Source organism: Pseudonaja textilis, chromosome Z (genome assembly GCF_049901715.1).
Source record: "Pseudonaja textilis isolate UNSWEBS1 chromosome Z, rPseTex1.2, whole genome shotgun sequence".
Classification (NCBI taxonomy): domain Eukaryota; kingdom Metazoa; phylum Chordata; class Lepidosauria; order Squamata; family Elapidae; genus Pseudonaja; species Pseudonaja textilis.
The window spans coordinates 60,706,935-60,722,692 of record NC_142008.1 but is presented as its reverse complement, the minus strand read 5'-3'; the positions used below and the strand labels follow the sequence as shown (position 1 = coordinate 60,722,692).

The following is a 15,758-nucleotide window of genomic DNA, read 5'->3' as shown; positions in this document are numbered from 1 at the left end:
TGTCAACAGGTACACTTGCATTAAAATACAAACTGAACAATTTCTCCATGTCTGTAAGTACATTCTTACATTCTGTGCTATAGAAATCAGTGAATAGTTGTTGGAATTGCATTTTTCTTCTTTTTGTTCTGAATTACTACTATTTTTCCAGCAGTGCCACAAAAATTATCTCAGTATAAACAACAGGGCTACACGGCTTACTTCTGATTTCAAAGATACTTAATTATATATCTGAACATTTTATTTCAGTGGAAGTTATTTCTGAGTAATTACTAATATAATCTTTAGTGTTAAAATCACATTGTTATGATGAACATTCATAGTAAAAAAACCCAACTTGCTAAGTGCCTTTTGAAGGAGAGGGGCTAGAAAAATAATGTTAAAAATAATAACTACTTTATCCAAATATAGAATCTAATTAAGGTTTCAAAAATATTATGGCACAATTGAAACTTGTAATTGTTCTTTTTCATTAGCTATTAATAAATATTAATTAGTCTATTAAGATTGAAATCAGCCATTTATTGATTCAATCAACTTTATAATTGAGCTTATATAAATGTTTTGATCTAATTTGCAAAAGACTATTTTCTAAAAATAGCGAGTACCATACAATGTTTCATCAAACATTTGACCTCTTATTTGACTTATAACTATGACCCCCAAATAATATAAAAAAGTATGAAAAAGGAACATAGATATTAATGCAAGTTGAAAATTCTGTCCTGTTCTCTGAATAAAGTGTAGTAAAATCAGTGAACTCTGCAAAAGTGCTGGAGATATTCCAGCCCAGATATCTTGGTAGCAGCATGTCACTTTATTTATTTATTTAGTGTATGGCACGTGTTAGCCAGAGGTCACCGAGGTGGCTGGCTGCCTCTATGAAAGAAATTTTTTCTGGCAGTGTTATCTTTATCTTTGGGATGCCTGAATGCCAGTAGGCAGTTGGGGGAGGCTCCTTCCTTGTCCCTCTGTGGTTTATTTATTATAGTGTAATCGGAACCCCCAAAGTAAAATTATAGTGTTATCTGAATTCCTATGAAGAGTGAAATTATACTGCTAATCTGAATCCCAAAAGTGAAATTATACTGAAAATCTTCAAATTCCTATGAAAAGTAAAAGAAGTAAAGAAGGAGGATTTAAACTGAACTCTCTCTCTCCCTCTGAGCAATTGAAGTTATAAAGCCTGTTTGAATTATGGGGAGGGGCCAGAAATTCCCCCATTTGCTAGAGACAAACAAGTGGCATCTTCTTCGAGCCCTTCAGTTGTTGTCTTCAGACCCTTTACAAATTCAGTTGAAATAGACTGAGTAATCTTTTCTTCTAAAAAACAAAGAAACTGCATTATCTCTAGCTCTGGAGTTGCTTTCAATTCCTCACTGTTTGTGCCTGGGAGGAAAGACCGGGTCATAAAGAGGCCTTCTATGTGGCTTTTCTCCGCCTGCTTCCTGGCGACGACAGGGTCTGGACTCAGAGCCCTGGGCCTCTCATGGTAAATAAATAAACACACGGCACACAGTGTTTACTCGGGATGAAAGACCCTTTAATAATGGTGGGTACTCCTTTTATAGGCTACATGCATACGTCATAGCAGGACAAGAACTTTCTACATAATTATGCTAATGCACACCTATGCCATAGCTGGTATCTTATGCCCCTACTTCTTAGCTCCTCCTAGTTACTCTTAACTTTCATTTCTCCCATATTACTCTCATTTCTCCGTTTCTCTGGCTAGTACTTTTCCACACAGCACCTTATCACATGGCTACATTCCATTGTCCATCCATCACTCTTAAGGTTGCCACGTTTACCGTACCAGTCTGTGACAGTACATTACAACATCTCCTCTGTTTTTATTTTTTTGGAAAGTGATATTAACACTACCTAATTTTTGCTCGCCCCCTCCTCTTCTGAGTCTGAGGCTTGCAAATGCATTAGGATGCATGTCTTATCCTTACCAACACTTTTGATGATTTCATCATTGTCTGAGTCCGAGGAGAATGATAACAAAGGTTGCTTTTCTTGTGTATGGGATATGAGAGTATTTACCTGTTTCTGAGTTCGTGACAGGTTGGAATCCAACTGGCTTAATCTGCATTTTAAGAAGGCCAAAACTTTGCCCAAAACACAAGGGCCAATAGTACAGAGCACAAGTAGGATAATAAGAGGACCAGCAATGGCAGATACTAAGGTGGTTAACCATGGGGAGAAGTTGAACAGACCCTGATACCATGTGTGTTGAGCCTCTCATTCTTTTTGCCTTTCTGTCAATCTCTTATCCAATTCTTTCATAGAATCCAAAACCACTCCTGAACTATCTGCATAAAAACAACATTCTTCTTTCAGTGCTGCACATAACCCACCCTGCTTGAGGAACAACAAATCTAAACCTCTTCTATTCTGTAAAACAACTTCAGATAGGGAAGTGAGGGAGTTTTGCAAAGCAACTATAGATTGTTCAATGCGGCGTAAGTCTGCATCTATGGTGGCGCTTAAATGGCGAAAATGCTGATCAGAAGTAACAAGGCCAGCTATACCTGTGGCTGCTCCAGAAGCCCCCAACCCCAGCAGTACAGCTAGGGTCAAGGCAGTTACTACTTCTCTTTTTGCCCTAAGGTTATATGGTCTAGGTTCTAGTAAAGATACAAAATCTTCAGAGTTATATACATCAGTTTTGGGAAGCAATTGTACCTGAATACAAAATGATTTTTGCTTGATCAAAGTATCCCCACTGACACAGGCTGTCAGTCCCGTAGAGCATGCCCACATTGAAGCATCTCCAGGAATGAAGTATTGACCCTGGAGGCGTTTGCTGATGTCGCCTCCGGAGGTGGTAAATACCTGGGCCCATCCTCCTGTATTAAGGTCGAGTCGGTGAGCCGGTATGTACATGTCACATAGGTGTTTTCCCTGGTGGCATTTAAACAGAATTGTGAGTAATTCTCAGGTATGTGGCCCAAACAGCAGCCTTGTCCTATTATGGAAGTGATAGTGATGGTGGTACTATCATGCCATCTACATTGGGAGTCCGAGGTGTCATTTCTTATGGCCTGTGCGGATCCAACTGCTTCATAAAATGGCGGAGTGGGAGACAAGCATAACCAACAATGTTTAGATATGAAAGTGTTAGAAGCATTCAGGACACTATAGGAAGATCGGAGAAGTGGCAGCAGGGGATTTGTTGTTGTTGGTAAAGGTTGTAGAAAGGAAGATTTAATGTCCTTGGCATTCGGTCCCACGGGATCAGAGGTGGGTATGTGTACATGTCGTTGTATGTAAAAAATGTTACCAGAATCATACCCATGGTGTCATACACTCTTCCCCCCCACTTTGCTCCAGTGTCCCACAATGTAGATGCTTTCCCCCTTGCAGTGAATTCCACAGTGACCATGTTACAGCGGATCTTTTTTGGCTCATCACAAGATCTATCCCCCTTTGAGCGGGAAAGGGTGATTAAGTCATTTTTGTAGGGAGGGTCCCACCAGATGTGACCGGTGGATACACAGTCCCAGGATTTGCAAAAGTAGTCCGGTAGGCCACCGCAAGTGTATAGATGGTCTGGAGAGGTGTCATGACCTGGGCAGACATAAAGGTGGAGTTTTTTCACTAGGCCTGGGCTTGGTTGTGGAGTCTCAAATCCTGTCTTTTTATATGCTGTTTTTCCCACGATCATTTCAGCGAAATCAAATTGTAAGCGTGGGAAATAAGTGTCAATTTTGGCATAGCTGTGTGCAGAACTCAATACCTGCCCATATACGTCCTTGATGACCCATGTGATGTTGTATGGTTTGTGGGCGTTAAGGCTGGTGGATGCCCCATCAGTCCAGCGAAGCGAACAGCCAAGCAGGAAGAAGAAGAGTGCTGTCATCTTTTTCGGATGATGGCTCCGCTGGTTGTGGGCAGTGATATGGGCGGACACACCTTGCAGGAACCCAGAGAGTTCTGTCAGGAAGCTGGACTGCTGCGTAGCCTCGACCCCAGGTGATCAATTCGGCAGGTCCTTTCCACGCAGGATCAGGTAACTGTCTATAATAGACAAGTGGTCTCGAAGTGGGAACAGGTGGTTTAGTAAAGTGTCGAGACGCAGCAGACAGGGGAGGGGTGCCAGTGAGATTGAGGAAGTTAAGCGTATACAGACAAACATTTAACACATTTTGTAATACTGGGAGGCTAGGGGGGCCCTTAAGGCCATTTGACCCCATGTATTGTTGTAATGCCAATTTTAAGGTTTGATGAGCCCTTTCTTTCTTTTTTTTTTTTAATAAACTTTATTAGTTTTACTTTTTAAAAAACAACAACAACACAGCTACAAAGTATATACAACAAAAAGACGAACAGGTCTTGGCATGGGCCAAGAGGGAAAGAGAGGAAAGCTTGAGAGAGGAAAGAGGGAAAGGGAAGGGAAGGGTGGGGGGAAAGTGGGGATAACAGAAGTAGAGAAAACAATTATAATAAAATCATATTTTTGTGACTGTCTGTAAGGTCTTTTCTTCTTCCAGACTATCGCCGGCAGTGCTTTTCTTTATCTCTGCCTCGGAGGCCTCGGCCTTAATTTTCTTAGAGGTGATCTATCTTTGATTAAGCCAAATGTACAAAGGATTCCAATTGCTATAATAGGTTGAAGATTCTTTATTTTTAATGCTTGGGTTAGTTTGTCCATTTCGCGCATTGTAAGATTTTCTGAATAACCATAAGATCAGTGGGGATAGAGGGTAGTTTCCAGCACTGGGCAAATGCCAGTCTGGCCGCGTTAAGATGTGGATTGTAATATACTTTGACTTTTTGGATATTTGTTTATCAAAAATTCCTAGAAGGAAGGACTCTGGTTTGTACTCAATTTGTTCCATGGTTATTTCCTCTAGCCAGTGCCTAATTTTTTTGCCAGTACTTCTGGGTTTCCTTGCATGACCACCACATGTGAAAGAAGGTACCTTCTATGTATTGACATTTCCAACACTTGGGGCTCGTGTTGGGGTGCATCTTCGCCAATCTCGAAGGGGGCAGGTGCCATCTATAAAACATTTTATATAAGTTTTCTTTATAAGCTGCTGATTTCGTGATCTTAATGTTCCTGTTCCAGATCTTTTCCCATTCTGCTAGGGTAATGCTCCGACCCACATTTCTGCTCCACGCAATCATATTTCCCTTGACAATTTCTTGTTCTAGTTCTGTTTCTAATAAATATTTGTAAAATTTAGATATATTTTTTTTTACTTGGTCCTAGTAGAATTTTGTCTAGGGTCTGTAATTTATTGTAGATTCCAAATTCCTTAATGTCTTGTTTGTATTTACTATGAATTTGAAGGTACACCCACTGATCAATTATAAATCCTCGCTCTTGCAGTTCTTGTCGTGTTTTCAATTTTCCTTGTGGGTCTAATAAATTTTCGTACTTAATCATTTTGGTTATATCCAGATTATTAGGGTGTACTATCGCTTCCATTGGGGATAGCCAAATCGGTATTTTTAAATAAAGCTTTTTACGTACTTTTTTCCAATTAGTTAATAAAGAGTCCCTGATAAGATGCCTATGGAAATATGATTGCCTGGGTTTCCCAGATTCCCACAGAAAGGCATGCCATCCTTTCTGCATATCGTGGCCTTCTAATACTAGTGTTCTTTTGTTGGTTAGGTTCACCCAATCCTTTATCCATAGTAGGGTGGCTGCCGTATGATATATTTCCCAGTTTGGCAAGGCTAACCCTCCTCTGCTTTTCAAATCTTGTAGGGCTTTTACATTAATCCTAGCTTTTTTCCCCTGCCAAATAAAATTCAATGTTATCTTGTTTAGTTCTGTAAAAAAAATTTTATTTAGTTTAATTGGTATTGTCTGGAATAAATATAGAAATTTTGGCAGAATATTCATCTTAATCAAAGCAATCCTGCCCAATAAGGAAAGTTGTAAATTGCTCCAAAAATCTAAGTCTTTCTTAGTTTGTTGGAGAAGTTTATCATAATTGTTTTCTTTTAACGATTTGCTTTGTGGAGTTAGCCAAATTCCTAAGTATTTAATTTTTTTGTCACTTGTATTCCCATTGTTGTCTCTAGCTCTTTATTCTGGTCTCCTGTTAAATTTTTAGTCATTAATTTTGTTTTTCCCTGTTTATTTTAAATCCCATGCGACTTCTCCAAATCGTTCTAGTTCTTCTAATAAGTTGTGTCCTTTTTCTATGGGCTCCTCCAGAAAAAAACCAAATCATCTGCGAAAGCCTGTACTTTATATTCTTCTGATTTGATCCTCAAACCTCTAATTCTCAAATTTTGCCTAATGTACGTCAGAAGAGATTCTAGAGCGAATATGAAAAGCAGAGGGGAGAGAGGGCAACCCTGTCTTACCCCTTTTTCTATTTTTATCGGGCCAGTTTGTTCCCCATTTATTAGAATGTTTGCCTGTTGAGTGTGGTAAATTGTAGTGATGACATTTTCAAATCTGGTGCCAAGATTCATATTATATATTTTTGAATTAAGAAATGCCAATTTAAATTGTCGAATGCTTTTTCAGAATCCAAGAACATAAATGCAAATTGTTTTTCCGGTGGGCTTCATAGTATTCTGAAATGTCTATCACTGTTCTTAAATTATTCTTAATTTGTCGAAATGGGAGAAATCCATTTTGATCTTCATGGATATAAGTGTTTAAAACCTGTTTTAATCTATTGGCTATTATAGAAGAGAATAATTTATAATCTGCATTCAGGAGCGAAATTGGTCTATAATTATTAATAAGTCTGTGGTCAAGGTCCTCCTTCGGGATCAGCGAAATTAAGGCTCCCTCCACGAGTCCAGCATCTTGGCTGCTAACAGTACCTCATTAAATACATCCAGCATCAGTGGTCCAATTTGTTCTATGATAATTTTGTAAAGTTCTACCGGTATCCCGTCTGGTCCTGGTGCTTTATTGTTACTTTGCTTCTCTATTGCTGACTTCAGTTCAGACCATGTTATATTTTGGTTTAATAATTCTATCTCTTCCTCTCCAATTGCTTTGTCATTTGCTTCCTCCAGGTATTTCATTATTTTATCCTCAGAGACTTCTTCTTTTTTGTATAATTTCCCAAAGTAATTAGAAGTGATCTCTTTTTTCTTCTCTATCTCCTCTTGCATATTGCCCCCTTCATCCATTAATTGGTGTATCAATCTTTTTTTCTTTCGTTTTCTTAAGTTTGTGGGCTAACCATCTCCCTGGCTTGTTTGCATGCTCAAAGTAGATTTGTTTAGTCATTTTCAGACTAATCTCCAATTTTTCTTGTTCCAGTAAATTTAGTTTGTGTTTAGTTGTTATTAACTGGTTCTGTATTCTTTGGTTTTTGGGGTTCTTTTGTAATTGGGTTTCTAAATCCTTAATTTCTTGTTGTAAGTTACTTTGTTGGGCATACTTTCTTTTATTTCTCATAGCATTGTAAGAGATTGTTATTCCTCTTATAAATGCCTTTAATGTGTCCCATATATTTTGTTTTGAAGTTAAATCATTATTATTTTCCTTTAAGAAGAAGTTCAGTTCTTCTTTCAATTTATTAGTATATTCTTCTTCTTTTATTAAATGAGTGTTAAAAGTCCATCTTTTCTTTGGTTTTCTTCTACCCCTCCAGGTTACTTGAATTGGGTTGTGGTCAGCCCAATCATTTGGTAAGATTTCGCTATCTTTGATTTCATTAAATAATTCACCGTTTATCCAAGCCATATCTATTCTTGTCCAAATTTTGTGTGGGTTAGAATAATAAGTAAACTGTTCTTTTTGGGGATTTAATTTTCTCCAGATATCTACCAGATTCATTTCATTCAACATATCCTTACATGGCTTAGAGAATTCTCTATTTCCTTTTTTGTTCTTACTCCTATTACTATGATCCTTCCGATAGTCAGCAATAGAGTTAAAATCACCAATCAGAATAATATTACCATTTTCAAATTCTGTTATTTTTTGATGGAGATGTTTAAAAAAATTTACCTTGATCATCATTTGGGGCATAGATTACTACCAGTAAGAGTGTAATGCCATTAATCGAGATTTGTACCACCAGAGTTCTTCCTTCAGGGTCCGCCCAGATTAACTCCGCTTTTAAGTCATCTCTCACATAGATTGCAATACCTTTCTTTTGTGTTTATCAGCTGGTGCTGTAAATAATTTTCCCAGTTTCGGACAATCTAGGAATTTCTCCTCACTTTTCCTAATGTGTGTTTCTTGTATGCAAATTATATCAACATTTTGTTTTATTAGTTTGGTTAGAATCCTTTTCCTTTTAGCTCTTGAATTTAGGCCGTTTATATTAATGGAAAGAATTTTCCTTCCTTCGTCCATTTACTTAAGTCTGCCTCGCTTTTGTCTCGTAACTCTACGGCTCTCTTCTTGTGATTGATATGGAGTTGTTTCTTCTCTTTCTCGTTGTAAGTTGTCTTTCCCTTGAATTTGGACAGGTCTTTCTTCTTTGTTCCTGTGGCGGTTACGATCTTCCTGCATATTCCTTTGGATTTTCTCCCTAGTGAGTTGATCCTCCGTGGTTGTTAGCTGTTCTAGGAAGTTTTGTGCTTGTTCTATTGAATCTATTTTAATTTTTCTTCCTTTCCACGATATTAGCATCCCTTCTGGGATTAGCCATTTAAATGAGATTTCATTTTTATTTAAGTAATTGGCTAAAAATTTATATTCTTGCCTTATGGCCCTCACTTTTCTTGGAATCTGCTTGAGAATTATGATCTCTTTGCCCTTATATAATATTCTCTCATCTCTGGCCTTTCTATGTATTAGGTCTCTCATGCATCTTCTTGAAAAGCGGATATGGATCTCCCTTGGGCAATTGTGACACTTGGCATAACTGGTGTTCACCCTATAGATTTCATCAAATTCCTTGAGTAAGTCATCTTTCTCTTTTTCAACTAGTTCAGCCAACAAACCTGCCATTAATTGTTCTAATTCTTCATTTTTGGATTCCTCCACATTTTGGAACCTTAAGTATGCAGCTGCTCTGTCCATCTCAAGTTGGACCAAGGAATCTTCCATTTCTCTATTTACATTTTTAAAATCTTCCTCAGTCCTTTCTAGGTTTCTCTCCGCTTGTTCCGTCCTCTTCTCTATTTCTTTTATTTTTAATTCAGTTCTTTCCATGGCCAATTGCATTGTCCCAACCCTATCTTCAATTCTCTGTATATCTACTCTCATCTCCTCTTTTAATTTACTCATTTCTTCTTTCAGTTCACTAATATCTGCTCTGGTCTCATTATGATTCCTAATCATAATCTCCTGCATTCTAGACATTGATTCTTGCATTGATTCTTGCAGGGATAATAATGTCGCTTGTAGGTTGGCATTAGTAACAGTCGGTTGTTTTTCTCCTACCAAGGTCTCTTCTATAGTTTTCTGCGTTGTTGGGGAGGCAGTTGCCAGAGTTGTCATCAAGGTCTGGTTGTTCTTCCTTCCTGTTTTCAGGGCCGTGGTTGTTGTGGAAGTCATCTCTGATAAGATTTGTTTTTGCAATTGGACTATGTTAAGAATATTATCCCAAATCACCATTCGATGTATTATGTATTATTCTCTATATTAAATTCAATTACCGGAGTTAGTTGTATTTTACCCCTAATAAATCATACTTGTTTAAAGCATACAACCAACTCTAGAATATCTCACTCTATATATACTTTTGTCCTATAGTGTATATTAATATTTAAGATTCCATTTTATCTGAGACAACCCTATTAACAGTCCTTAAAATTTTTATATATCCAAGAGAGTCTAATCTGTAAACCTTAATAACTGTAACAAGCAGTTTGCCTTTATACTTAACTATTATAGAAAAAAAGGAAAGAACAAAGAGAAAGGGAGAGAGAGAAAGAATGCAGGAAGAAAGGGGTCTTTTCAATTTTAGGGAATCACAAAGCACGTATCTGTAGGATTAGTTCCATAGAAAAACAAGTCTGAGTTGGGGTTGGCGTTTTAATCTTATCGCCTCCTCCTGGGCGCACCAAGGAAGCAGGGGAGGAAGTGCTGACTAATTGCTGTCAGCAATCAGCGATCAGTCTTGGCCAGGCTTCCGTCTGTCTCTTCCTTCTTCTTCTTCCCTCCTGCCAGCAATTGTCAATCCACAGTCACTTTGGGCATCTGCCTCAGATCGATCACTTTAAAAATCAGTTTTGTAGGCAGTAATGCTAAAAGGAAAGGATCTTGCATATAAAAGTCAGTACGTCGTTTTCTGGCTCTCTACCTCTCGCTCTGCCCTCCTTCGCAGCTAAAATCCTCTCCTAGTCTTCTAGCCTTCTCACGCGCTGATCCGAGATGGCAATCCACTCCTGAGCTTCTTGAATTCCCACCGCCTTTTTCTCTCCTCGGCAACGCTCCAATCCACACTTTCACTCTAAGTGTCGAGCCACTCTATCCCCCTTTCACTTTTCAAACTGCTTTTCTGGCCGCTTGTCTCCAGCTTCCCCCACTGTTACTCACAATGAAACAGGGAGAATCAGACCGATCTCTCTCATGGCTTTGTAGTCCTTCTGCGCTTTTCCGCTCAGACCCTTCAGACAGTCACTTTTTGCTTCATCAGTTCAGTGGCAGACCGGACTTTGGAGCCGCCATTAGCTGGCAGCTGGCTCAATCGCGCTGGTCTCAGAGGCTCTTCCTTCGTTGCTGGGGAGTTGCCTACCCCCAAACAGCAACCCGGGGGTCCTCTATTCTGACACGAAGCTCTACGGGTTTCGTGTATCCACTGGGGATCCCTCCAAACGCGAGAAGAGGTGTTCGAAAGCCCCAGCTGGGCTTCTCCACCTCTGGACGTCCCTGTCCTGCCACAGGGGACTTCTGATGAGCCCTTTCAACAATAGCTTGCCCCTGGCTATTGTAGGCAATCCCAAACTTGTGGATAATGGACCAGTGATGGCAGAACTCAGAGAATTGAGAGCTGACATAGGCTGGTGCATTATCTGTTTTTAGATTTTTTGGCTGTCCCAGTACTACGAAGGTCCGAATACAATGATTGATAACGTGCTTTGACGTTTCTCCCCTTTGAGGGGTGGCTATGATGAACCCTGAATAGGTGTCAATAGACACATGAAGGTATTTCCAAGGGGCAAAAGGTGAGAATTGAGTGACATCCATTTGCCATGTCTCACAAGCCTCTATGCCCCTGGGATTAATCCCTTGAGGAAAAGTTTTTGCTTGCAAACTGCAAGTGGGGCATTGTTGGATAATTGTGGTTGCTTCTTCCAGAGAAATGCCAAATTGTTTAACCAAAGCCTTTTTGTTTTGATGAAAATAACTATGACTTTCCCCTGCTGATAGAGGGGAAGGTTGAGGCATCTTAATACTGATGGGAAGTACTTTACAGGCAGTATCAGCTACCTGGTTCCCTTCAGAAAGGAAACCTGGGAGATGTTGGTGGCTACGTATGTGGGCTACAAATAGAGAATGGGTCCTAGATTGAATGAGCATTTGCAGCTGAAGCAACAGTGTCATTAATGATGGTTGTATAGAAGAGGATAGATATGCCTCAAAAATATGTAAGACCAATTGAGAGACATATAGACTATCCGTTATGATGTTAATTGGTTGTTCAGGAAATGTTTTCAAAGCCAAGTTAAAGGCAGCTAGTTCAGCTTGCTGTGCTGAAGATTGGGGCTTTGTCAGTTGCTTGTGCCAGTTGCCTTGATCATACCAGACACAAGCGCCATGGGTTTTAGAGCCATCAGTGAAAACTGTGATGGCTTGAGTTAATGGAAAAGCAACTACTGGAGAGGAAAAGGTAATAGGTATCGTTTTAATTAACTGCAAACGGGGGTCAGAAGGGAGATGGCAGGAGATGGGACCAATCCAATTTTCCAGAGCGTCCTGTAATACATCTGACGTCTGAAAAAGTGGTTCCCATTGAGAGAGTTTGAAAGGAATGTGTATAGCTTGAAGATCGTGAGCGAGCAAAGCCTTTGCTCGGTGACGTCCCTTGATACAAAGCAGAGCGAGCTGAAGGGCTCTAGAGGTGACAGTTGCTCTAGGAGTGTGAGGGAGGTGAAGCCATTCGATGATGTATAGCTTTTTTGTTTTGGGATCAATTTGGAAAAGAATGGCTGTGAAAAGAGCTGGTGTGGGCAAGACAGCCAAGGAGAGCAGACAGTTAGGGATGATGCGATCCACCCAGACGTGCTTTAAAGCGTTATTGACCTGGGCTAGTGCCTCCAAGTGCCGGCTTATAAGATGAACCACATCTGAAGGATGTTTCAGGCCCATGAGGGCATGGAATAGGGGGGAAAGGGTTGCAGTGGTGATAGAAAGATAAGGCCGTGCCCAATTGAGCGTGCACAGATATTGTTGAAGTTGTACAAGGGTCGGAGAGGAAGGGAGAGTCAGAGAAGGCAAGGCAGGAGTGGCAGCAGAAGACAGGAGTTTGTGACCAAGATATTGAAAAGGATAGTGAGATTGTATTTTTTCAGGAGCTATGTGTAGACCAGCAGCAGTCAAAAGTCTAGTGAGAATGGGAAGGGTTGTCGCTACTGTACCTTTGGGGCCATCAGCTGCGACTAAGATGTCATCCATGTAATGATACACAAGAAAGGAGGGATATAGATTGCGATATGGCTGAAGAGCCGTGTCAACATAATGTTGACACATAGTGGGAGAATTTAACATTCCTTGAGGAAGGACTTTCCACTGATACCTTTTGGTGGGTCTGGAATTATTCAGTTCCGGGACAGTGAAAGCAAATAGAAGCCTATCTTGGGGTTGAAGAGGGATGGAAAAGAAGCAATCCTTAAGGTCAATAACTAGAAGGTCAAAATGCTGTGGGATAAGGTTTGGGTTGGGAAGTCCACATTGCAAAGCACCCATTGGCTGAATGATCGTGTTCAAAATTCTGAGATCCTGTAAGAGGCGCCATTTTTTCCCAGATTTCTTTTTTATGACAAAAACAGGGGTATTGTATGGGCTAGTAGATGGTTCAATGTGGCCAGCGCTCAATTGTTCAGAGACCAGAGTGTTTAGAGCGCGCAGTTTTTCTTGAGGGAGTGGCCATTGATCTACCCATACAGGAATAGAGGACTTAAGAGTTAGAGGAAGAGAGGCAGGCATAGTGATGTTCACGGAATATGAAAGGTAGCTCCAAGCTGTCCTAAAAGATCCCGACCCCACAGATTGAAAGCAAGGGGAAGGATATAAGGTTTGATGAAAGCAGAAGCAGAAGCATCAGGGGTAGTGGCCGTGAGCCAATTAGAGCTGACCTGAGCACTTTGAGCTCCACCAACGCCGTGGACAGAAGGTGATTGTTCAAGGGGCCATTGTGGGGGCCATTCAGTCCTTGAAATAACCGAGGCGTCTGCTCCAGTGTCCACCAGTCCTGTAAAAGGACGACCATTAAGAGACACTGTTAACAGAGGTTTGGAAGCTTCTATAGGGCAGTCAATAGCCATCAGGGAGGGAGGAGAGGAGGGGGGGTGCAGGAGGGAAGAATAATAAGAGTGGCTACTATAGTGTTAACAGGCAAGTGAAAGGGTCTATCACCTACGCCTGCCAGAGAGAGGCAATTAAGAGCGGATGAGTCATAAAGAAAGGGAGCAGCGACCACCCCTTCCATGATCAAAGAGGAGTTTGGGATGAGTAAGATAGGCGTGTGAGGTGCGAGCGGTCGGGGGAGCGTAACGGTCAAAGGAAGAGAGAAAACAGATCCTGGATCTTCATAGATGAAAGCAGTGGAAAGCAGAACAGGGAAAGCTGTTTGTCTGGAGGGGGGAGCAGCCTTGGGGGTGGGGCTAGCTGCAGGCCCCGAGATTAGTTTTCCGAAGGTTCGGGTTGAGACAAAGGGGAAGGATTGGAACGACATTGACTGGCCCAGTGATAGCCACTGCGGCACCTAGGGCAGATTGTTTTTGGTCTTGCAGTGGGAGCGGGGGGGCTTCGTCCCTTTGGTGTCCCCCCGCTCCCTCGTGAGCGGCACTGGGAGCGGAAATGACCAGGTTTTCCACAGTTGTAGCAATTACCAGAGCGAGGGGCAGTCATAGCAAAAGAAGAGGTTAAAGCTGAAGCAAGAGCAGATGCACGGTGAGCTTCAGTCCCTACGTTTTGGCAGGCTGTGATATAGTCAGCAATAGTCTGATGGGGAAGGGATTGAAGAGGTTTCAGAACTTGCTGACAGTCTGCGTTAGCATTAGAAACAGCCAGTTTGGCAAGAAGTTCAGCTTGAGCTTGGGGGTTGTCTATTTGGCGGTTGAGTGCTTCTGACAATCTATCAATGAAGGTAGTGTATGGCTCAGAAGGGCCTTGAAGAATTTTGTTGAAAGACAAAGAAGGTTGAGAAGGATCAGGGACCCTGCGAAAAGCATTTAGAGCAGCATTTCTCATGATGGGGTAACCTTCTGCTCCTATCTGTATCTCATCTTGTGGGGTACGGACGGCTCCCTGACAAAGAAGGTGGTCTAGGGTAACAGCCTGGGGGAGACCAGCTGCTGCTGCACATTGAACAGCTATGCGGTAGTCGTTGTGCCAAGCAGCAAGTTGAGAAGACGTTAGAAGCAGAGAAGCCATCATTTGCCATTCAGAGAAAAGAATATTATGATTATTAGAAATGTTTTCCAACAAGGCTCTAACATAGGGTAACTTAAGGCCATATTTGGCAGAGGCGGATTTGAGTTCTTTCATGAGATCCCACTCCATAGGGACATATTGAGGTGCAGGATTTGCATTTCCACCACCTGCCGGGGCTTGGAGGACCATGGGAAAGCAAGAGAGATCCTCTGGATCTATTTTCCCTTGAACCAAGGCTTCCTGAAAGGTATTTTGAACAGGCAAGGAAGCAGGAAGATTATCGGAGTGGATAGGGTTAACATCAGAGACAAGAGAAGGGTTGTAGGGAGGAGGACGAGAAGGAGGAGGAGGGGGAGAAAGTGGGGGATCAGAAAGTGGAGGAGCTTTTTCCGGAGAAGACAGGAGATTTTCTCCGGATGGTTTCGTGGGATTTTTTAGGAGATTGAAGAGGCTGATGAAGAGGCTGATCCGAATTCTGATGAAGAACTGGATCAGGAGTTAAGTCAGAGGGAGGATAAAGAATATTAATAGCATTCATAAGAGCTCTCCAGGCGTAAAGGATTTCAGGGGGGGCTCGCGGAGGCTGGTGGATGTATTTTCCTATTTCTTCCCAAATAGATTGTCTTAGAGTGCCACCTTCTGGATAAGCGGGGCAATTTTTTTCAAGGAACACAAGGAACTTTATGATGGCCTTTTTTTGTATAGGATAGATAGTTGTGCCGCTAAGTTTCTGAGATTTGTTCGCCTTCCTGAGTAAAAAGTGAAGCTCTTCCACATGCTTGGACAGAGCCTTCGAAATTGGGGAGCCCATACCTGTGATGCGCTAGCTGATTTTTCCAGTGCACAGGATGAGAGTCAGGGCAACGCACTCCTTCCTGAAGTCACGCTGTGAGCTTTTCCACATTGTAAGGATGCAGCCAGAAACAGCTTTGCTATGGGAGGATATCTTCCTTGCTGGAGATTCCTGGGGAGGGACCCGTAACACGAACGGCGTCCCTGAGCTGCAGCTGGCTCGTCCTGCTGGATCACGTCGGGGTCACCAGTTGTGGCTTTTCTCCGCCTGCCTCCTGGCGACGACAGGGTCTGGACTCAGAGCCCTGGGCCTCTCATGGTAAATAAATAAACACACAGCACACAGTGTTTACTCGGGATGAAAGACCCTTTAATAATGGTGGGTACTCCTTTTATAGGCTACATGCATACATCATAGCAGGACAAGAACTTTCTACATAATTATGCTAATGCACACCTATGCCATAGCTGGTAT

At 41.5% G+C, this 15,758-nt stretch overlaps 1 protein-coding gene across 1 annotated transcript; it reads right to left on the bottom strand.

Moving 5' to 3' along the window:
- Window positions 1–13,050: 13,050 nt before the first annotated feature.
- LOC148124034 (endogenous retrovirus group K member 25 Pro protein-like) lies at window positions 13,051–13,380 on the bottom strand. The gene has a single exon (XM_087917163.1). The coding sequence runs from the start codon at window positions 13,378–13,380 to the stop codon at window positions 13,051–13,053; it is 330 nt and encodes a 109-aa protein (XP_087773289.1).
- Between the last annotated feature and the right edge of the window lie 2,378 nt (window positions 13,381–15,758).